Genomic DNA, 25161 nt, shown 5'->3' with positions numbered 1-25161 from the left:
ATAGAAGTCAATTAGAATATATACAGCTATTGGGGGAGTGTCCTTGGTGAAGAATGCTTGATCTGGATGCTCCATGGGCCAATCCCATCCATGGGCAAAACTGGAACTACAATACAAAGGCATGGAGATGTAGTGCTGTTTTTTTATCTTTGCCTTCAGATATGCCATCCTCTCTTTTCGCGTGTATGCATTCAAGAGGGGCAATCCACGATTATACTTAGATTTTTGACGCGTAAGGTATAATAATTTTATATAATCCCTTCCTTGGAACTTGCCCCTCTTATCTCTTGATCAGGACGGAATAGAATATTAGGCAGGGGACGACTGCAAACGTAGTTGGGAAATTATTCTAGAGGATTGTGATTACCCACCTGAAAAGGCTATCATTACGAAATCACTCCCGTCATGCAAAATCTTCTCTCATAGTCATAGGTCGTGCCGCAACTAGATCCCTTTGGGAGTTAGGATCCACATGGACAAGGCATAACCGAGTTCTTAGTCGAGTCTGGCCCGCCAACAGCCACAGGGGTAAGACAGACCAGGTCAAGCCTTGTCAGCTCCCAAGACCGGGATAAAGCCCGAACTTAATCTACATTACCGGCTCAGGTCTCGTATTTGGTCACAAAACAATGCATCACTTGGTTTCAGTTATAGCACTTCCAGTCTTACTAAAAAGAGGGGGGGAGTGCGACCCCCTGTAACAAGTTTGTAGAAAATGTAGACCTTGAAACAACAGGGAAGACTTCATATAGCCAGTGGAGAGCCTAGCAAATTATTTCTTCCAGAAAACAAAATAGTATTATAGAACAATTTACTCAATACTTCAAGAATGCTGGCAGCAGTAGCAAAGGCAATTTTTTTATACTGCGTTCTCTTTCATGTTTCAATAAATAGCAACATGAAATCTTGATTCAATCTATTTTGCCGCACAATACATGGTCAGCTCATATTTTGATATTATTTTCAAAATTTCTTTCTAACGAATGTCGTAATGAATAAATAACATGTAGCTATGAGAAAACCTTACATAAAAAATTTACGAAATTATCTTGGTGGCCGTGGCTTTAATCTTTTGGCTGGCTATGAGAAAACCTTACATAAAAAGTATACCAAATTATCTTGGTGGCCACGTCTTCAGTCTTTTGGCTTATTTCTCATCATCTTCCGTTTATTGGCATCAAGATATCTTTTCCTCAACCTCACAGCCTTCGGTGTTACCTGCACGGGGCACATGCATTTATCAGTGGTCAATACAAATGACAGATCACAATAAGTTTGGAAATGAAACTGGAGACTTGCCTCAATAAGCTCATCGGAAGCAACATATCCAATTGCCTCTTCTAGAGATATCTGCAAATTTATTGTTGTCCATAGTGAGGGACTCATCTTGTGCATTTACCAAAAAATATTAAAAGACTGACTTGACTAAAACAATGTGAAAATGGGGCATCGATGATTCACACCTACATGATGCCTCAGTTACACATCATATACAAAGACTAGAGACTAATATAACAACTCCCTTTTCAATTCTCAAACTTGTAGGGCATATATGCGAATTAGTCCAATCTATTAACTTAGTGGAATGATAGCTAATTTGCATAGCCAAGTTCTTTCAATAACTAATAAACCATAAAAAAAGAGTTTTAAGAGCAAGTAGCACATCAAGATTCTCCTAAAAATATAATAGCCGCATGTTGAGAAAACAGTGGAGCACAGACCCCATTAAGTTCTTACTGTGAAGTGGTGCCGTGTCGTGCTTAGTATATAAGCCACTTTGGGGGTCAATAAACCATATACCATTCAAAAGTTCTGATATGCCTTCTTATTTTCAGAGAACCACAGGTTCTCGCAGCCGTCAAGATATGCCAAGTCTGGATCTCCTACTGTTCATGACACCTGACGACCTATCATGCAAAACTAATGGAAAGTAACTGAAATTCTTCTCTACAATCTGTATTACCTACACAGAATAATCATCATGCTTAGGTCCATGTTTGCCTCTGAGGCCCAACCTAAGGAACCTAAGATCAAGTTTCTCGATGTTTGATGCCCCAAACACATGGGCCTTACTCAAGTACACCTCGAATCAACTCCATTCATCAGGTGCAGCCAAAACATCATGACTCAAGTCAACTAGCCTGACCTATAAGTTGGCTCAGGTGCAATCTCATAACTAACAACATAGGCGCCCCAAATACCTATGTCGGCACAACCACAACCAAACAAATGGGCTTCTCCCTAGCAAGTCCTGGTTAAAACATGACACGAGATGTCAGTGGACTAGAATAAAGCACCATTGTTAGTACCATAGTTTGTCAAATAATGATCTTGGATAGCACTATATGGTTTAAACAGACTATCCAAATATGTGATTGAATCAACAGAAAAACATAAGAAACACAGCATATAAGCTCTCTACAGTTGACCATGTAAAGCAGTTCCATTGGTTCGGTTCAAGGAAAAATATCTAAATACCAAGATGGCAGCACCAAGTGTTGCTTGTTCTGCAGGAGTTGTCACAAATTGGGTGCAGGGGACTGCTCTAGGCTTTATTATAAAGAGCACTCAATTTTGATGTGTTATTTTTCAAGAATAAATCTTTGCTGTAGCTCAAAATGGATGCTAGGTCTTCAAATGAAGGCTACTCATGGAGAAGTTTGTAAGGAAGGCACCTAGGGATGCTGCAAATAAGGAGACAGCAGAATCTCCTCCAAAATTTGAACCTATATCACTGGATTACCAAACTAAAAGATCTCGACTTTTAGACCTGTAAAATGTAACCATATGGATATCCAATATGTCTCCGATGGAGCATATAAATGGGGAAGCATATAAGGGTGATGGAAACATGAAGAACGAAACCATTTATTCAGTCCAAGAAGTTGGAATTTCTCCTTTTTATAAGAAACTGAAGAAGGGAACCCTAGGATGGGGTGGGACAAGGGTCAATGGTGGGAAATGGCACTGGCTGCAAGTGAGGGAAAGAGGATAGAAAGATGGTGGGAAAGTAGGACATGGAACGGAGGAAGAGGAAGAGGAGGAGGAGGAGAAGAGATTGGAGAAGGCAGAAGACAAAGGACAGGAGTCAGGTTTCCAGAGGATAGGGTAACTTTTCCCCTTTTTATAAGAAAATAAAGATATAAAATATAAAAATAATATCATAATGTGACTGCATTCTGACCTGCGAGATCATAATGTTTGACTCCAAGCCAACACGACCCACCAGTGGGTGAAGGTTGCTGGAACCATACCTGACCCATGAATCCAATGGGTTTTGAGTTGGCAGGTCAAGTCCGAGTCAGGTGAACAGGATCTGGTTATGGTTGCTGCCCATATTAAATTACTCTATGACAAAGTTGTTTGGATCTTTAACAAGTAATAGGAGCCAAGTAGAAGTCTAACCAATGAAGATGCGTATTCTTTGACAATTGAAAACGAAGAAGACTCTTGCATGTTAACCCTATTGGCATCACTTAAATACAGTTCTATACACTACACAATATTAGTGTTTTTACTTATAACTTTTCTCGTCTGTGACTCCAGTTGGAATGATTATTGCTCAATGCGCTTTCCAATGGTGCTGGCTCATCCTTGAACGAACAAGTTTTTCCAACTTCTCTTTCAACAGCCAGATCTTACTCATGAATTAAGAATTTGGGTCAATTGGATCTCAACTGCAGAAATAAAGCTTGTCTTTCGAGCAAATAAATGAGTTATATTACAACTACCCTTATAAATATGTTTTTAAAATTTGATTATGAATTTTAAATATTTGATATCTTTTAATATATGCGTATATAGGTACATAATAAAAGCAATGATGGGTGGTGAGGACCCATATTGACTATCATGAGAACTTTTCTTGTAGCCAGTACAATCATATTTTTTCTTTCTTGAGTCATTATTTCACCTATTCCTCAAAATGTGATCCATCAAAATGAAAAATATAATAAAATTACATTGAAAGAAATTCAAACTATTAAATTAACAAGTTTTGGCTCCCAAAAATATCCAACTAACCCAATAATTTCAGGACAGAATAAGTCCTGCTACAGTGAATGGCTCCTAGACCTAAGAAGTAGCTTCAACTTCTCTATGCATGCATGTTCTGTAGCCAATTTATATTTTGTGTGAATTAATTAAAAGCAAAGTTTGGTTGGAGATGCTAAACCTTTTTTGACATCCTGATCCAAAAAAATCATATGCAGTACATTCCTAGAAAAAAATGTATAATTTGATAGGAAAATTACCATACGAGGTGGAGTCAGCTTGACATTTTCATCTTTTCCTGGAGCACGAATATTCGTCAATTCTTTTGTTCTTACAGGATTTATCTGTCAACATGGTTAATTGTTGCAAAACTCAGTGCTGATAGAAAAAGCAAAGTTGGAAACGGAACATCCAAATTCCAAGAGTACAAACTTCTTACATCAAGATCAGTATCACGGGAGTGTTCGCCTACTATCATGCCTTCATATGTCTTCGCGCGCACAAAAAGAAACAACAAATAAGAAGCACATCCAAAAGTGTATCTGATAATCTTGAACAAATTAAGTATAGCTAGATTATGTACCTCCATGCCAGGAGAGACAAAGAGAGTTCCACGGGCTTCTAAACTCATAAGTGCATGAGCAGTAATGATTCCATTACCCACTGATACCTGTTCATGAAGCAAATTAAGATGAATAGTGAGTCAAGATGTAATGGGGCCATCAATTGCAAGTCTAATTTTATAAAGACTGGATATCACCATCCGTGAAGAAGTAAAGCCATAAGTTGTTGAATTGCAACCAAAGCAGCATTTCTTTCTAGTTAGTTTTAACATGTAACCAATCAAATAGACAAGATAAAAAATAAATAAATAAATAAGCAAATGCAATTGGGAGCACGGTTTGATGGCTTGTTTAGCTAGCATGTTCTTGAATCCACCTATCAGTTTTATTCATCTGTCCTCACATAAGTTTATCATCATAGATTGAAGAATACTGGAGGTGGGTGCACTATAGAACAAAGAACCACTTGAGACTGGCATATTTGTGTCTTGTAAGCTCCAATACAAAAGAATGGTAGGACCAAGGTATGTTGTGCCGGTATTGAAATTCGTACCGATTGCTCGGCAGTATGGAACAGTACCGTGTCTTTCCATTTCGAGACCGTACCGACACAACCAAAGTTGGTGGGGGGGAGGGAGAGAACAGAAGAAGAGAGAGGGAGGGAGAGGGAGAGGGGGAGGGAGGGGGCGGGAGAGGGAGAGAGAGGAGAGCGGCCGAGAGAGGGAGAGAGAGAGGGGGAGGGTCGGGGCGGGAGAGGGAGGGAGGAGGGTTTCCCCCTCTCGACCAGCTGCATAGAAATAGGGGCGAAGCCTTTGTTTCATTGAAAAGAGAGGGAGGGAGGGAGGCAGGGAGAGGGAGGGAGGGAGGCAGGGAGAGAGAGAGAGAAGGGAGAGAGAGGGAGGGATACGAAGGGAGAGAGAGGAGGGGGAGGGGGGAGAGAGAAAGAGGCCGAGAGAAAGAGGGGGTTTTCGAGCCCCCTCTCCTCGGCAGCAAGAAAACAAGGGGTTGAACCCTTATTTTGTTTCGAAACAGGGGCTCTGCCCCCCATTTTTGTGCAGTCAAAGGAGAGGATGCTCGAAAACCCTCTCTCCCTCTCTCGGCCTCCCCCCCTCCCCCTTCCTCCTCTCTCTCCTCCCTCTTCCTCATTTCGCCGGATTTCTCGAACCGAATTGTGCCAGTCCACCCTTGGTACGGCTTGGTACACCTTGAAGCAGGTGGTTCGGGGCAGTACAACATTTCATATGTAGGACAAATCAGTTCATGAAGCATTTTCTGAGTTTTTTAGGTCCATAAGGTGTAGAAACATGATTTTTTCACTGGATAAGAATTCGAAGAATATTATCATAAGCATAATTATATGTATTCTGCAAAGCAACATGCTTTGTCCTTTGTTCTAGTAATAGAAATAGAGCACACTACTCCTCGGAAACCAGTGACTTGTGGAATGACATCAAAATTCATGTATTCTTGCATGCCAAACCTCATTTTATAAATTTAATACAATTTGTTATACTACATAATTGTATTGAAGCTAAAAGGTCGAACATAGCAAGTTCCATATAAATGTGTGTCAGTGTGTCTATTATTCTGTGGTTGGTTATGTGCAAAAGTAACAAAATTTTAAGTAGTGGATTACTTTACCAAAGCGAAAAGATCATATTTTATTGAAAACTTAGGTGAATTTCAATCATCAGAGATCAAACAATCAAAGAAGAAAGAAATGGTATAGAAAACTTGGAGATATCACATGGAATAGGCGAATTCTATAATATTCAGAATGATTTGTCAAAGTTATGCCTAAAATGTGATAAATTACAAGAGTACCAAATATTTATAAAAAGACTTCCTTCAAAAAAATAACTAGCAGAATTTTCTCTCTAGGTTACAAGTATTTTGACCAGTAACCAGGTTAAAAAATCTTTTTGGATTTTTGAATATATAGAATGTTGATAAAAATTATATTTTAGGAGAACATTCAGATATCCAAATAATATAAACAGTCCAAATCAATTAAGCTTCATAAAAGAACACTTGAAAGGTTCTGAGAACTATGTCATAAACTAATGATCAGGGCCGTTCAAAGCATGAACTTGATACCTGCTTAAGACCTTAATCAATTTATATAACTCGCATACATATGAAAGATTTCCAAAACCAGTTGGTTGCTACATGAGTGCATATGTTTCAGGTTGATGGCACACTTTCAGTTGGAGTGACAAGTGTCCTCAGGCAGTCTGGCAGAAACTGCTGTTATTCAGAGGGGCATGTTTGGCTTCAGAGTCCTTATGTAGGCCTGCAATAAACAGGCCATCCCTAGGTTTGAAATTCCTTCAAGCAGGCTCTTGCAAGTACATAACTGAAATTGCTCAATAATAGATTAATTTGAACAAAACCACGTCGGACCGTAAATCGTGGCTGGTACATTTAATGGTGCTCTAACAAATCAATATAGAATTCCATAAGACTAGTAGAGAATGAAAGAGGAAATCAAACCTAGAGAGGTATTGTCAAACCTAGGGAGGTATTGTCATGGTATTCAAAGCCAACTTATGAAGCACAACTAGAAAACCAATTCCAATCATTATTCACAGACTCAAATAAGGCATGGTCAAAATTTCAAGAATGGAAATTATGGAATATATAAGAATAGATTAGGGCTTCCCCAGGAAAATCGAGACAACAGCCCCATAATCCAGTGAAGATATGGTAAATTTCCCCCATCTCGAAGACTACAGGTACTTATTTTCACCGATGTCCTGGCTACCAGGCCCATCAAATATACAGATACAGAATATGGTTAACAGTGACTCAATATAATAATATTATCTACAAGGTATAAGCAGGGTTCGCACAAGAAGTTGACAAGAATGGTCCAACATGACAATTCCATATTTTGTTATCATGAAACTCAACATGTTGGACTAAAATTTCACTAGATCATAAAGCAGATATGTGAGGATAAACAAATACTAAACTCTATTAGTAGGATAACATATTAAAGATGGTACACTTAGATAGTCTACACGGAAATTAAATATAATCCAAGTAAAGACTCGTCATAATAACGGACCAATATCCAACAATACCAAGATGTACATGCCATAATGCATATTCTATCACAAGCTACAAGTTAACTCCCTGTGACAAAGGGAATTTTGTTGATACGCATTTGCATGCTAACAATTTCAGATTAAACACAAATTTCTTCTTTCCAAATTGTGTGGACATTTCCAAAAAAAAGAACTTTTTTGCTTGTTCCACATGATTATATTCCTTCAAAATAGTGAATAATAACTTTGATGCATAAAATCATATAGTCTAATTTATTTTAACACCAGTCAGATTTATCTGAAACAGATCTTCGAAGGGAAATGGAAAAGAGACTTACCAATACCCCTTTTCTAACATTCCCGAGTAGACCCCGATATTTAGAATATGCTGCAAAAGATATAGAATGTTTATTTTAACCAAAATTACTCAAAAGATATAAAGGTTATGCTCATTAATGAATGGTTTATCCACATGTCAGTAAAACAAATTAGATACTCCTGTCCTGTCAGCTGGGCATACTAGCACAATCACTATATAAGCAAACAGAAATTTGATTGATGCACAATATCAGATGTTCTCCTTAAAAGTATGTGATAAAACTAATGATCTTAGGACTCTATCCATAAAGATTAAAATCTGTATGACCATAGACATCATTATACTTGATCAGGCTGAGTATTTTGAGCAAAGTTATATATGTTTAATTATTTGTATTTGAAGGTTGGCAAAGAGTAGGGTAGGGATGGCAAAATCCGACAGCACCAGCCAACCTGCACGAACCTACCCAAAAAAAATGGGTTCAGGTGGAACCTTTTCTTACTTGGGTTAGTTCCGGGTCAACCCGAAATCAATGCGACTATAAATGGGTGGGTTTGGGTTTAGACCCCAACCTGGTGTGTTACCCGTGTTGATTCAGTCGGGAACCACCCAAATCCCAAACCTAATATAATTGATAGTTCTCTGAATTTTGTCATATGATTTGTTTTCTCATAAAAAATTATAAGTGATACGCAGGATGGGCCACAATATTTTAGGATTTAAGACTGCATTTGAACTAGTTTTATCATTAACTAATTTAATTTATGACTGTCATATATATATATATATATATATATATATATATATATATATATATATATATATATATATATATATATATATATATATATATATATATATAATGCATTTTCACGTACATATGTATGTATATTTAAATATTTCAGTTATTGCAAGTAGGATGATATATTTAAAGTTAAATTTGACATTGTTGTCTGCAATCTTTAAATATCATGTTTTACTATAAGATTGGCGAGTCAAAATTTAAATGGGTTGGTGGGTGGATATGGGTTTATATAAAATAAATTGGTTCAGTATGAGTTTTACATTTTCCAACCTAATTATAAATGGGTCGGATATGGGTTGAGAGTTTTTTGACCAGAACCCAACCCAACCAAACCCAATGCCACCCCTAGAGTAGCGTGCTATGTCTCTACTGTATCAATGCTATTTGGATTTGCAACTCTCACTCTAAATTCCATTGACTTCATGGGTATCTCTGTAGATATATTCGAAGCTGGTGGAGTAATTACAGTAACATGTTTTTGCTCTACTGCTGAGAGCTTCTGAGCCTAACCATGTTAAGGTTGTGGGAATAATGTAAGCTCCTTCTAATACAACAAGTCTTCATTTTACATATATCATTTTCTCTCTCGCATAAATGATGACCTATAATGGACATTCATATTGTATATAGGATGACAAGATTCATGTAAGCAATCAGGACACTTAAAATGTTACAAGTGATAAGACAAATGCGTAGGTTTAGTCAAAAATATCATATCTGCTTAAAAACGCATACATACATGAAAAAGCACGGTGCATGAATCCAGTGCCACGGGTGTCACTGCTAAACACAGTTTTGTAGCCGACTAGGCCCCTGATCACATAAGAAAATAAAAATAAATAAAATGTTTCACTGTTGATGTCATCATCCATAAAAAAGACTTGAAAAAAGGCTTCACCATGTTAATTTCTTCAGTTTTAATATTAGCAAGTGCTTCAAAGCTACAAGAATAGTAAAAGTTTATATAGAATAACCAATTACAGTGATATTACAATCATGTTAAACAATGCATGAAAGCAAGGTTCGTAATGTCAATACCAGATCCTGCACCGGTACCATCATGGTATGGTGTCAATATGCCCGATATGGGGGTCAATTCAACAGTAATGACTAATGATACTCAGTACAACGCCCCCCACCCCCCCACCCCCAAAACTGCCCCCAAAAATACTGCATATTAGTATCGTATGGTACGGCTACTATGCAACAGTACGGACCGGTACCACATACCATGCATGAGACGTTACATGTTTGTGGTGATTTACTCTATGATCCTTGAAGGAAATAGAGTATGTTATAGCATATACACATATTTCTCAAAATTACCTATACTTTAGATAACTACAATTCTTTTCTAGTTGAAGCGCCCACCTATACATAAATAAGAAATGACATGTTGACTGATTTTGAATCCAAAGTCAATCTTAAATTATGGTAGAGAATGCAGCTAAGTTTCATAGCTATAGAGTTCATATTTTTATGTCATCGAGTTACAACTTAAGATACACACAACATGTGCCAGCTTGAGCTCAACTTTCAATTTTGCTTTCTTTCTTTGTGACAGTATCATTTGATAATGTTTCAAATTAGAAACAAGTTAGCGACGTATCAGGTGCTAGTGTCCTGCCAGCTTGGCATGGCACAATAAGTACCATGCTTGGCATGCACTGGCACAGCAACATGCCAGCACTGGTCTTTAGCTGGTACTGTGCCAGTGCTAGCACAGCATACACCTTTCCTTATCAACATGCTTATTGGCACTTTAATCCATAGTTTTAACTCTATATACTGTACATTAAAAGTGATATCCTAATGCAACCAATATCGCAGAAACAGCTAAATCGACGAATATACACAGCAATAGAGATATGTAAAGGAAGAAGCCACAATTAGGAACAAAACCCAAAACAAGCCACAAATCGAGCATGTGCGAAGATTGAACATGCACGAACAAGACGCTGTCTTCAGGCATCTGTGACTGCCATAATGGTCATTGATTGGTCCTTTCTTTCTCCTCTTGAATCAGCAACAAGATTTTCTTAAATAAAAATCATTTCACTGCATTTCTTAAAATTCAAATATGTAGAATCGTAGATCTTGTTTGCTGGAAAAAATCATTACACTGGTTGCATATGATGTGAAAGGGTAGATGTGCTCAAGTCTGGAAGCATAACAGGGCAGATGCGCAGAACAAACAAAGTAGACAAGCCTTATCCCATCAAGTTTGGGTTTTCCTATATGAATCAAGTTAAGATCCACCAAAGTTTGAGAGCATGTAACAACTAACTCTCAACTTATACATCAATTTCTTAAACAGCACCAATTCCTGAAGTGTACAGCTTTAGGCAAGAGCAGAACATGCAATGAAATCTAGGAGGGCCAATAGGCACATAAAGAGAACTATTTTGTTGACTAATAAATCCTAAAAGTACAATTGATTAATTCCTATGTCTCGAAATAGGCATACAAGAAATTATATTGCATATTGGTATACACAAGGAAACATGCAACCTTAGATAACATGTTCCCCAGAGATTAATAGGCAACAGAGCAAATGAAAAGAATCATAAAACAACAGAAAATTCTCATCAGAATCAAGGGAGAGAAAATGCACCAGAAAGTCAAATTATGATTAAACAAGACTTGATCCAAAACCGCAGAACAATATTTGCTTTCCCCCTTCTAGATTGTCAAAAATGCTTTTAGATTGAAAAAGTTAGTGAGATGTTGAAGTCACAAACCTAGATGGACAAGTCAAAGATAGTCTAGTCCTTCCATTGCTCCCTGGAACAGGACCCATGTCAATCACCTCACCCCGCCTATGTGAAAGGGCTTCCATGACAAGGCCCACATGCTCGTCATTCACCTGCGATTTTCAACCCATCGATGAGCTACCAATCCATTGAGGAAAAAAGGGATTACAGAATTAATTCAAACTTTTCTGTACCTCAACTGTTACTTCTTCTATAGGCTCTAGCTTTTCACCATTCTCAGTTTTATACCTGACTCCATGAAAGGAAGATATCATTACTTTGTCCAAGAAAATCAGTAAAATAATAATCAATAGCCAAGAAAATTACAAAGTGTCCTAAGTAAAGCAGCTTGAACTTGCATAGAACATCAACATGTTGGACAATACCAATTTTTCATGCAACAAAAAGATATTGGCATGTAGAGGGATAACAATGGTGACTGATGTGTGTGCAGGCCATCATGCATAGATGCATGCACAATGTTTTCAACATTTAAACAGATGTTACATCTCTCAGACATCACAATTATTCCAGATACTATATACTCCAAGTCAGGGCAACAATATCATATCATTTCAGATTAGAGACAACATGGGGTCTTAATATTTGATGCTAAAATAATTAGCAATGTTGACAATTTATATTATTTAATATATTTAAGTGACGAGAATTCAGATGGTTCCTTTGAAATTACATATATACATCTTAAGTTATTCCAAATGTTAGAAATAGAACATCCAGATTTGTATATCCATTATATGGAACATATAAAACAACCATACGTCCATACCAGTGCATTATATCATGATTTTATGAATATTTATATGGATTATAATTATAAAAGTATGCACATAAGTTGTGCAAAAGCAACCTTTCGGGGGCTCATATACGGTTTTCAATGGCAGATAGATGGATAGACCTAGTACAAAGTGTATACTTTCTCAATGCATGCTAGCCCAGAAGCACAACCTAAGAAAATTTGCAAAGACAAATCTGTAGACCTAAGAACATCTGCTCATCCAATGCAGAGGGGATTTCGACCTTCGTTTTTCGGGAGGACTTTCCGGCTTCAGTACTGGATTTGAGTCATCATGACCTCGTAACTGTCATACCCTTGCCAGACTCACACAAGAGATCTCTTCTGAATTCAGGTGACTATTCAGCAGCTGGTCAGCAAAAATTCATTGGATGGAAATAATAGCATTTAGGTTCCGGTTTGCTTAAATGGTGTGCAATGAATTATCTAGAATGTTTCGTTGAAATAGCTTAATAACATCCTCTCTATTGCAACATGAAGAGTGCATGGAGTCATATCCCATCACGTCCCTAGCCAGCCTTGAGACCCTGGTTCCTTCCAAAGGTCATCAAACCACCTTTTCTTCTCCTCAAGGATTCCAATATTGAGGATTATATTATATTGATGGTCAACCAGATAGTATGATCCTCAATATGGGAATGTATGCCTCAATACACCTCATTGAAAAAGGGCAAAAATAAAATAAACAAATAAAAGAAGTGTACTGATGGTAGGGGTTCGATACACCTCAATACAGCAAAATTCTGGCCCAGTTTGCTAATAGTGGGTGCACAGCCGCACCTATGTACCGGCTCATGGCCGGTATAGAATGTACCAACAAGTACAGGGCTGGTATACACAACATCTCAATCCATGCTTTTACTGGGGACTAAAACACCTTTTTCTTCCTAGGTTGAGTTATCACACAATATTCTATCTCAACCAATCTGATTTGACTCTCTTCTACCAGTATAACCCGTTTCCCCATTTCCAAATTATTAACATCTACAAGCTTGCACTTTCATTAAATATGAAGCAGATAAGTTGCATTCTTATGGTGTTTTGTGCTTCCAAATATGGATTTTCGGCGCTTTGAGTTTCTAAAGTTTCTTGGTTTAGCTCTTTGGCCATTGCCTACCTCCTTTCGTCCTAGGATGTGCAACTTCAAACTTTGCTCTTTTTAACAGATCTGAAAGCTTCCAAGATCCTAATTCGGCTTTTTTTCTGCCAGGGGGAAGCTTTTTTCTCTTTATTCATTTTTGTTTAGCCTCTATTTTATAAAGTACCTCTTAAGATCTAGGGATGGCAAAATCTTCTTCATAGTGACAAGACTCGGCCATACAAGCACCCTCTCGGCCAGTCTATCCTTTGGCTTCTTTAATTAGACACAGTAAATGTATTGTCCTTGCAATTTTGTATGTCGATCGCATCTAGAACACAGATTTATCTTGTTTCCCAATTCAATCACTTTCTTCAATTGAATGGCTTGGCCAGCTAGTCCTCCAATCACGTCTCAAGCCTTTAGTATCAGTCTTTGATTCACACCATCTTGACCATGCTATATTATCTATTCACATGTTAGATATCATTATATTTTTTACATATTCCCATCCAGGAATACTCTTCAAACATTAAAGGCATTATCTCACTATAATCTTCAATTACGCTTTTAGGTTGCATGGTTTGAGTTGTCCTTAAATCAACAATATTAGCTTTTCTCAAGGATCATGTCTTCATACTTGATAACAAGGTTCGCAGTCTCGGTACCGAACTCCGTACCCAAAGTCCGTCTAATCAGTACCAAAATCTGTACCGGTCGGCGCCCAATACGATTTGGTACTAATTCGGTACTAGACCGAACTGATAGGGCAGTGGTAGGTGGCCCATACCCAACCCGGTTCGAAACCGGCTTGACTCGGTGCGAACCGGACGGTTCTGGCTGATTTCGGGCAGTAAAGAATCGGTTCCGGCCGGAATCGGTCATCCAATATCAGTTCTGGCCGGTGGAGGCCGAAACCGAATATGAATGACGAACCGACCTGATTTCGCACCGGGTTTGTTCAGTACTGCTTGAATCAGGCGGTTTGGCCCGGTTCAGCAAAACTTGTCCGTACTGGTGCCACACTAGCACTATATCGGTACGATACGATACGGAATCTTTTTTATGTACCGAGTATCGGTACGCCACCTGTACTGGGTACTAATACCGAATTGGTACGGTACATCCCGTACTGCCCTGATTCAGGCCGATACGACGAACTATGCTTGGTGATCTTATTTAAGTTGGGCTTTCTTCCTATTCTCTACAGATACATGGTATCCAAGTGTCGCCTTTTTAAGTTTCATCATGGTTTGCATTAAAGACTCAACCTATTATGTGATGTGAGTGGCCTTTCATTTTACTGCATACTGTCCTGTGTAACTCCAGATTGGTTGCTTTTGTAGGACATCTTGCACCTCATTACCAGTCAGCCTCACACATGCTTATGGGCAGTATATATGGCTGGTCTTGGTTTCAGCTTTTGCATCACTTCCAGAGTTTGCATTGCTATCATTACTCAACATTTTATTCCTTCCATGTTGTCATTTTTAGCTATTTTAAAATTTAGACCCAACTTTATTGGCCCTAACTCATTTGGTTGGTGGATGCGATGACACACAACACAACCATAACTTTTGTTCGCTAGTAGGCATCGATTGTGTGTTCAACCATTTATTACTGCATCCATCCCTCTACTGCCTCATTATTCATGTGGCTTCATAACTACATCAAATTAGCTTTTCACCCCATGCTTGTCTCCATACTTGCCCCTCCCATTGAAACCTCTGCCCTCAAACTCAATCACGTTATGTCACACATTGGGCATCACTTCACCCTCAAAGGTAATGACTCCTGTCAAAGCAATGAATCCTAGAGGTGTGACAATTAAATTCATCCTTCTGCAATCTTATTTATCGGTTATCTCTAGGGATGTCAACATGGGCTGACTAGTTGACCTAATCTTATATTCTTCCAGACTAGGACATCAGGTATGGCTAATTACTCTCTCTCTCTCTAAACCTAACCAGCATCGAGTATATTTTTCCTACACCAAACTGCATACATTTGGCTTTACATGCTAATAAGAATCACTCTGACATTAGCTCCAAAAGTTCTATTAACAAAACAAAAAGAACCAACAATAAAGAAATGTATACGGCACTAAAACTAAGGGATGAAATAAAAGGAAGAGGAACAATGAAGAGAAGATACTGTTGCATTGCAATACCAAAAACTTACATGACTCTTGGGGGTGAAATGGAGAGTTCAAAACCTTCACGCCTCATGTTTTCAATCAAAATACCTAAAGTTTCACAAAGACATCGCACAAGGACCATGTTGCCATAAGGATAGATTAAACTAAATCTAAATTAAAGCAAAATTTTTTATAAGAAATTGATAAGAAAAACTATATGTAAGAAATGATTAGCAAAAAGGAAATTAAAAAAAGTTAAATGTCAGATTTAAACATTTTATAAGAAAAAGGATTGAAACAAAAATATCGAAGATACAGACCCAACTGAAGCTCGCCCCTCCCTTGAACTTCATATGAATCTGATAATGCTCCAGGACGAACATTGATAGCAAGATTTGTTTCTGCCTCTGCCGTCAGACGATCACCAATTTTTCCTCCAGTCAACTGTAAATTGTAACATTCATGAGGATGAGACATAAGGACAAGAGATAAAGATTGAAGAATGAATATTAAGGATAATCAAGACCTACATAAGCAATATAAGAAGAAAACTAACCATATTAGAAGTGGACACAGTAATACACTTTATATTCCATTGACTAAAAATAAATTTTATACAAATATAAGCAGAAAAGTTGAAGATGGTGTCTAAGGCAAAGGTTATGAAGGGTATCTGAAGTCTGAACACATCAAAACAGAATCAGTTAAGACACAGAATGAGTAATCAATAAAGTCAAATATCTCAAACATGGAAATCAACAAATGCTATTATCAAATGAACCACTATGTAACCAGAATCTTCATATTTAAAGTTTTTATAACACCAAAGATTATTTTATATTAATGATACATTATAATAATATAACCATACATACTAATGATACTATAACCCTATCCACCTCTCCCCATTTTTATCTAAAAACCCTCCATGCCAAAACCTATCCCATCACCTCCACTCCCGTTTCTCGGATCTCTCTCTCTTTCTCTCTCACACACACATACACATGCGTGCGCACGCATGCACGCACACACACGAACACACAAGTATGCAAGCATACCCTAGTCATGCAAAGGACAACTCTCAATCAATATGGACCCATCTTCCTCTTCCTCTTCCCCTCTTCCTTACCACCAGCAGCACCCAGCACCCAATAAGTCCATCCTCTACATGACTCCTTCCCCGCTTCCCTCTCCCTCTTTTGTCGCAACCAGACAACATTGGTTTGACTCATGCACTAGGTATGGCCAGGCTAAGCTGGCCTGGTCTGCCACTTGGAATTTTCCGGTCTGGCCAGGCTCAGGCCAGCATGTTGGCCCTCAACACTAGGTTCAGGCCTGGCCCAATAAGTGTCCAGTTCTGGTGTGCAAAGATGATTCAATAATTCATGATACAACTAGTCCAACCTCAAAACCTCAATCAGTTGTCCTCCTGGTCCAATATCTAATAAATACAGTGATAAAGAAAAGCATTTTATATGTAAAAGTTCATGATAGGAACTGTCTAAATACCTCAGATTCCAAGACTGCAAACTGCAAACAAAATGACAGGAATACCCAGATTCAATAAATCAATTCCTACCCCAAGTTAGATCGAATTATGTACCTTGGAGTTGTGATGATGCAAAATTCATTACAATTAACAGATGATGATTTTTTTTAGTTGACTTCATTCAGTGACCATTTAGTAATTAAGTCAGTACTCAAAACAGGCATCAATATACAATATTCATTTATTACACATTATCCTTTGAGAACTGCATCTTAAATTCAAAAGAAAGCCACGCAGCACAATAAACAAATGATGACAACTTCTATTTGTAAGTCCCTATATGGTGCATCATAAAGAGTCGCAACAATCAAGCATGTGTTATAACAAGGACCGTGCTGATTCCAATTTAGCAGTGTAACAAATGTAAGCTCATGCAGAGAACTATGCTTTCATACATATGATGTTGTCTGGGACTAAGACCGACACAGCACACAAGAAGTTAAAACAATTGTATCAGGAGATTGAATTGCCCATAATACATAAATCAAGAAAAACTAATTAAAGATTAATTGATTGATATTGCCACTTACATGGATCCCATCACGGCCAGCCAGTGGAGAATCATTGACACCAAAAGTCATAGAAATTGTTGGAGGATCTAACTCGACAGTCGGCAATGCAGTCATGACCTGTGTTTGCAGTCATCAGTCAGCACAAAGTAGCCATGTACCCTATATTTCTTAAATTGAATCATGTTGTAGGTAAAGGAAATAATCAACAAAGTAATATTGAAAATACATACTAATAAGATATGCTGACCCATTTCAATGCATCCACAGCAACCCAACCACCCACAACTATGTGCCCATGTGCATGTAATATTCTTATAATTTATACTGCTGAGCTCAGATATTTGGAGAAAGGCTTTACAGATATGGCTATGGCAATAAATAGAGAATATCATGTCTGTGAAGTGGATTTCTGAGGCTACTGAATCTGTCTCTTAATCATAGGCAACTGTCATGTATCAAGAAGGTTTCAAGAGCATAGCTGCCTAGGCTACCGAATATGCTTTCAAGATCAATGACATGCCACACAGTCCATTAGTGCTATCCATAGAATCCCACCAAAAAGAAAATTAGCAAACAGAAACCCTTGCCGGCAATAGCAATTTCGCAAGACTACTAAATTCTAGCATGTCTAGGGAAAATCCTCTCCCCACATTATAGCTTTTACGTATTTCAGGTAAATAAAGTAATAGTTACAACAAAGGAACAACTTCGACCACAGAACAAATGGAACAAGTCAACATTATCTTTTGGCAAGACTTTCTAATGAAATAAACAGTTAAAAAATGCATAAATTAAATCTGTAGGAAGGGTAAGTGACATATGTCTACCTCTACATTTGCTACAGTGTGACCAATTGATGGATTCATTAATCCAGCCATTGAAATTATATCTCCAGCCCCTGCACTGTCGATCATGACCACGCTAGTGCCCTTCTTTTTCATAAGCTTTGTGACCTACATTATTGGTTAACTCACAAGCATAAGTGGCTTTGACTTGTTAAAACATTAAAAAGCATTTCAGACATGAATGCAAAGCCCTCTAAAATGCCCTAAATATACAGAATGACATCAAACCTTTCCTTCCTCAATTTTCTCGAGTCCATTATCTGTATGACGAAGACCATGAATTTTGTCTCCAATATGAAGAGCTCCTGATGATATTCGTCCTGTCAATATTCTTCCAAGATAAAAATCACGCTCCATCATGGAAACCTGCAAGAGACTATAATCATGTCTTTCAAGGTTTGAATTAAAAAGGAAATGAAAACAAAGGTGAGCCTTCAGAATAAAAAGGGCTAGGATCTTCAAAACTGCACACTACTTAAGATACATAAATGATTTTTCCATAGCTGCAATATCTTACTATTGAGGTCAAAGTACTGTTTGGTCATAAAGATAGAAAATATAAGGGAGACGCCTGCACTGCAAAATCAATCATGTCCATGGTACAAAATTGTTTCTGGAACTTTTCATTACTACCACACAAAAAAAAAAAGTTTAAACCAAATCTAAGAGAACATCACATTAGTAGATAAGCTGAAATACAGCTGATGATAATCAAAGAAACTTCCCATGATTGACAACCTTGACTAACTGCCAATCATCTCAATTACAACTTTAATATCCATTGCAAGTCAATAAATCAAAAATAAATGGTTGCAGCTCAATATCGTCTTTCAAATCCCTCCAACAAAAAAATTAGACAAATAAGTTATGGACAGGCACAGCAGAAGAGTGAAAGAAACAGCAAAAGTACATGTTATGATAGGCGAAACAATCTCGTCCTATGAAAACCAATTTGATATGAATAAATAAAGAAATGAAAATGAAGAGTATGGCAGATGTAAACTATGATCGCAACATCACACTCAGACTAACCAGCATTTGGAAAGGAGCCTCAAGGCTTGCTGATGGCGGAGGGACATGTCTTATAATGGTATCAAGCAACGGTGACATGTTCCTTGCATCATCGGCAGGATTTTTAGTAAAAGTTAAGGAAGCCCATCCTTCTTTGGCAGATGCATAAAGAACTGGAAAATCAAGCTGTTCCTCTGTGAAGCCAAAATTAAATGGATGTCATCAGGATTTGAACTTATATGTAAGTTAATGATATATTCAGGTCATGTGAGAAAAGTTAATATCTTTGAAAATTTAAGTGCACCTGTGGCACCAAGGTTTGCAAACAGATCAAATACCAAACTCTCAACTTCATCGCATGTCTCCTCAGATACTGCAAAATGGTTAAGCACAATAAAGTGATGAACAATTGTCAAAACAAAAATAAATAAATAAATAAAAGGAATTATATCCTCGCATCAACTTTTAAAGAACAAAGAAATTTATTCTTATACCACCATTTAACTAAAGGTCTTAACTAAAGGCTAAACACCAGAGTATGCATTTGTGTACACATACGAGGGGAGACACGTGCAAAAAGAGAGAGAGAGGGGGGAAGGAAAGGGAGAGAGAATTCATGTGAAGGTCTCATAGGAAGCATCCAGCTAACAAATATAAAAGATAATCGTTAATTATCTAGCCTTTAGAGACAATTGAGAAGATCTTAAATGTTTCTGATTTTATTGGGTGCATCCGTACTCGTCAGGTATGATCTACCCGCATTAGCCGAAAAAAAAAAAAGAAGATCTTAAATGTTTACATGGAGATATGCACTTTTTGTTTTTTTATTTGTTTGTGTTGGGAGCAAGGGTTTGGGGTTGTGATCCAGTGGCAAGATTGGCAAACATAATGGGCAGCTCTTTTAGATGGAAAGTTGAAAGAAAGAGATGTTGGCATGCTTGCCGGTTCATGAGTGTTTGAACTTTTAAGTACCAGCAGATTTCCTACCATCAAGCCTTCAATATACTAAAATTTAATTGAAATTAGTTCAACCTTTTATAAAGGTTCCCAGATAACTTACCAAGTTTGATGTGCATCTCAATCATGTACAAACTTTTTAATCTCACAAGCAAAAATCCTGGAAAAAAAGTTCCCAGGTAACACCCCACCAAGTTTCAAATGCATATCAAAACTAGGGCTATAATCAAGATAGGACTTACCCGAGCCTGAACCCAAAAACTTTTATGGGGGCTTGGGGCCAAGCTTAGACCTGAAATTTCTTTCCAAATCATGGCCCGAGCGTGGCTTAGCTAGAAGCCTAAGCCCATTTGGGTCGAAAGGTCGGGTCCAGCCCAAATGGCCCAATTGACCTAAAATTCTTGGCCCGATTGGCCAAAAAATGCTTGAGCCCAACCTAAAAGACTACTAGCAAAAGATTCTAATAATGAATTCGGGCCAAGATCGGATCAAGTTTCAGGCTTGGACTTGAAGCCAAAAGTTGGGTTCGAGCTTTAGGCTAGGCTCGGGTTGGGCCAAGGATCAACCCAAGCCTGACCTGAAATTTATTCAGGCCTTTTTAGGCCCGAGCCCAATCAAAACAAGCTCAGGCTTACCCAATGCACGATAGGAAGCCAGCCCAGCTCGATAGGTCTTGAACTAGCCCAAGCCCATTCTTAACCCTAATCAAGACTCCACAAAGATTTGTAAATTCCTCTTTCACGCAATAGCAAAGTTCCCGAGCTTCAAATCCAAGTATTCAACATCACAAGAGATCAAATTTTGTGCGAGCTAGGCTTCATAAAGTTTGTACATCTGATTTTTCCACCTCCAAGTTTGGGATTTATGGATTCTTTCTTCCAAAAAGGTTAAAGAGACGAGTTTATAAAATATACAAAACTTAGGGAGAGACAAGTATTAGATCTCCTATTATACATGTGGGCTCTTGATTGTCCCGAGTTGTTTCTCATTAGGGACAAAAATCTTACAAAAAGGTCGCTTGTACAACCCCATAATAATCCTTTGTAACTTTAGCCTATGTGTGCATGCGGACTTGCAAGATAGAGAAAGGTGGGATAGCTATCCCTGTTGCTCAGTACCCGTCCAAAATGTTATTGTTCTTGGGTTATAAAAAACCTAGTTGATTGCACATATGCATGCAGAAGCACGTGCATGTGTGCATAGAAGAAAAAAAAAAGTTGTTCTGGTTACAAGGGTTTAACCCATATTGACCAAAATAATGCTATTCAAAAAAATTTTAACATGTTTCGCAGCATAGCTCCAAATTTTATCATATAACAAAGTTGATTCTTCAAGCAAATGCAGCCTTAGTGGATTCTACACCAATTTAACAAGCATCTAACCCATTTTTGGATCCACATCCTAAACCCACATCCTCTCACCTCCAATTAATAGGTGACATAAGAGTGGCAAATAAAATCTGACTCTGATTACAGAGAAATGGATGTGCATTGGTCCTCCATACATGCATAGGGGGCAGACAGACTAAATACCTAAATACCAAGGAAAATTCCCCAACATATGTGGATAGCTGGATAGTTAAGATTAATATACAATTTTTCATTTACAGTCAACTCAAGAACAAAGCTTAATTACTTCATTACATGTAAAATTTACAAACTTGACACATACTCCCTCTCTCTCTCTCTCTCTCTCTCAACCGCTTACACCCGTACAGAAGCACCTTTGACCCACACAAATATGCACCTTTGACCCACACAAATATGCACCTTTGACCCACACAAATATGAACCGGTTCAAACAAAATGACATTGAAACCGATGCCTTGGGCTTCTCTATTACTGAAAGAGGGCTCCCGAAATGGTTCAAACTGGTGCGAACCGGACAATTTGCACCGAAAGCACCGGTTTCGCTCCGAATCAGATTCATGCCTTTTTCAAAAATACCAACTAAACCATGCCAATTTCGCGCAGGTTTGGTTTGGTACAGGATGAACCGGGCAGTTCGGCCCAATTCGGCATACCATGATCTAAGGTCTGCCATATTGTCTGGTACGGAACATACCGTACCGGACCGGAAGAAAACCGGTACGAAACACACCTTCAAGTCAATAAAAGCCCCGTACCGCCTATACCGAGGTATGTCGAGATGAAAATTGAGAAAAATAATTAGAAAGCTATTTCAACTCAAAAATGTACCGTATCGTACCAGTATCGTACCAATAAGATACCGATACGATACCTAGCACCGAGATTGCGGACCTTGCCATGGTCCCTATCAAATTAATGCTTCATTTAGGAGCATTAAATATTGTCCATGGCGTATGATTGACTACAATCTGGGTTCACTCCAGGGCCCATCCATGTGATGAGAACATGATAGCCACTGAAATGATGCATCAAGATTGCTTAGGCATGGTAGGCGGAATCAACCACCTAATGTGCTTCATTGCAACGTCACAATATTCTAAGTTGGGATTCCTCATGTCAAACTATATTTGGTTGGTACTCGTACTATATATGCCAATCACAGCTAGTTGAATAATGCTCTCTTAAAAAGAGATTCATGCAAACTGAAAATATTGAATTCCATGTCACAGAATTTTGCATATGATGTAAGTCCAACCATGCATGAAGGCTCACATCACATAATGGAACATGTAAACAACGCAAACGAATCAAAAGGAAGTGTAAGATGTTAATATATTTATGCCTCCAAGGTCAGACTGACGAACATCAAATTGCAGTTCATATTAAGACGAAATAGTAACATGCATTTGCGTGTGTTGTTGTTTAACAGTCCGAAAAAGCGCCCTGTTTAACAGTCCCAAAAAGTATCTCTTACCATCAAAAACTCGTCCCAATGATGAAATAGTTATAAAAGTGGGTAGAGAAGCTTTAATTTAGCGTCTTTTGGACTCTATGCATGGCCAAATGTTGGTGATGCTTATTATTTTGTATATACATTAATCGGTTATTGTGGGCTTAAAAGTAAGACCCAATCTAATCAGGGAATTTTAGGGACAGTAGCAGCTGGCCTGTTGGTAGATTTCCATTACCATGCAATGTGATATAATGAGATGAGAAAAGGAAAATGTAGTTTAAATTAAAAAAATAAAAGATAATTAAAATGTTGGCTTTAAAAGTATAGGTAGGGTCATAGGCAGCAGATTGTTTCCTTCAATTATATAGGAAAAGGAGCCTTTCTGAAGAAATAAATAACAACAGCTTGCTACTTTCTTCCTTCTCTCTGTGCGAAGTACTCTGCCACATCCAAACAAACTTTCATTCCCCTCTTTTCCTTAGCTTTCATAACTGTCCAAATTTTGTGTAAAATGGATCCCAAGCAGGAGCTTTATCTTCTTGAAGACAATTTACCTAAAACCTATAGCAATCTCATGTCTCGAATGTGAAACCTTCAACATTGGCAATTACATACCCCTTCATCCATTATCTTAAAATTGCATAAATATGATGCCTACAAAACTTCACAGACATACCCTTTAAGTCCACTGCTTAGACTCTTCTAGCATACACCTTCATAAGGCCACAGTGACTTCTAGTGAAGCCACAGCCCACAGTCCAATAACTGGTGGCTGAGGCATTACTTTTCACCCAATTACTTTTTCATATATCATAATGATATCATATCCAATATGAAATCCAAGTGAACCATACCTGCAGGTCTGTCAACTTTATTCAGAAGGAGAATTGGACGCAGCCCATACTTCAAAGCTTTTGCAAGAACGAACTTTGTTTGCGCGAGGGGACCTTCCCCAGCATCAACAACTAAGACAGCTCCCTCAACCATTCCCACAACTCGCTCGACCTATGCATCAATATCATATATCAACAGCAACAACTTGCTAAAATCAAGAAACACATCATGTTCATATTGATAAGCAATTCAGCGGGATTCATCAAGATCACTTACTTCACCCCCAAAATCAGCATGGCCAGGGGTATCAACCATGTTAAGCTCATTATCCTTCCAAGAAATCGATGTAACCTAAAAGACAAACATAAAGATAAAGAATTATATTCAAAAGTGGATTACATAAATCCAATGATCGACACACAGAAACAAGCTGTTTGATGAATTGACTGCAGAACTAAATTTATTTAAAATTATCAAATTCGAAGGGCATCATCCATTGAACTCAAAAACAAGATTCTTGGCCAAGAAATCCAGCTTCCTCGAGTTCTAGGAAATCCAAAGGAAAAAAGAAAAAATCGCTGTTTCTCAAGAACTAGTGCTTGGGGTCTTGCCTTGGAAGCGATGGTGATGCCCCGCTCGCGCTCGAGGCTGATGGAGTCTAGGGCCCGCTCGTGGGGGATGTCGGCGCCGCACTGGCGGAGGAGCCGGTCCATTAGGGTGGTCTTCCCATGGTCGACGTGTGCTATCACGGCCACGTTCCGGAGCCTGCTTGGGTCGAGCGAGCTCCCGGTGGCGTCGGCGGCCGAGGCGCGGGCAGCGGCGGTGGAGAAGAGGCGGAGGGGCGGCGGTGGAGGACGGGAGGAAGGGAAGGGGAGGGGCGAGAGAAGGGTGGAGGGGAAGGGAAGGTTCTTGCGGCTCGCCGACCGGAGACCGCGGAGGAGGAGGCCCGCCATTATTTCCGTCTTGCGGCGGCGGAGAAATCTCGCCGAGTGGTCCGCCTTACCCTTATGGTAGAGGGCGCGAGGGTTTTGGACTCTAGGGCAGCTAGGGCTGTCGGTGGGCTGGGGCGGGCCAGCTGCCCGACGCCCAACCCAGTCCAACCCGGGCTCGAGAAG

At 38.6% G+C, this 25161-nt stretch overlaps 1 protein-coding gene across 1 annotated transcript; it reads right to left on the bottom strand.

Moving 5' to 3' along the window:
• Window positions 1–822: 822 nt before the first annotated feature.
• EMB2785 (elongation factor family protein) lies at window positions 823–25161 on the bottom strand. The gene is made up of 19 exons (XM_008800066.5): window positions 24658–25161; window positions 24323–24397; window positions 24067–24217; window positions 19737–19805; window positions 19454–19626; window positions 18650–18787; window positions 18404–18529; window positions 17595–17693; window positions 15836–15959; window positions 15560–15623; window positions 11678–11732; window positions 11472–11596; window positions 9470–9543; window positions 7945–7994; window positions 4577–4663; window positions 4433–4483; window positions 4254–4337; window positions 1300–1350; window positions 823–1218 (listed from the first exon to the last, which is right to left on the bottom strand). The coding sequence occupies exons 1-19, from the start codon at window positions 24997–24999 to the stop codon at window positions 1135–1137; spliced, it is 2022 nt and encodes a 673-aa protein (XP_008798288.2). The 5' UTR covers window positions 25000–25161; the 3' UTR covers window positions 823–1134.

This window comes from Phoenix dactylifera, chromosome 9 (assembly GCF_051530095.1).
Source record: "Phoenix dactylifera cultivar Ajwa chromosome 9, Ajwa_hap1_PhDact_Kaust_v1.1, whole genome shotgun sequence".
Lineage (NCBI taxonomy): Eukaryota > Viridiplantae > Streptophyta > Magnoliopsida > Arecales > Arecaceae > Phoenix > Phoenix dactylifera.
The sequence above is the reverse complement of the archived record's forward strand: the minus strand, read 5'-3'. Positions and strand labels throughout refer to the sequence as shown.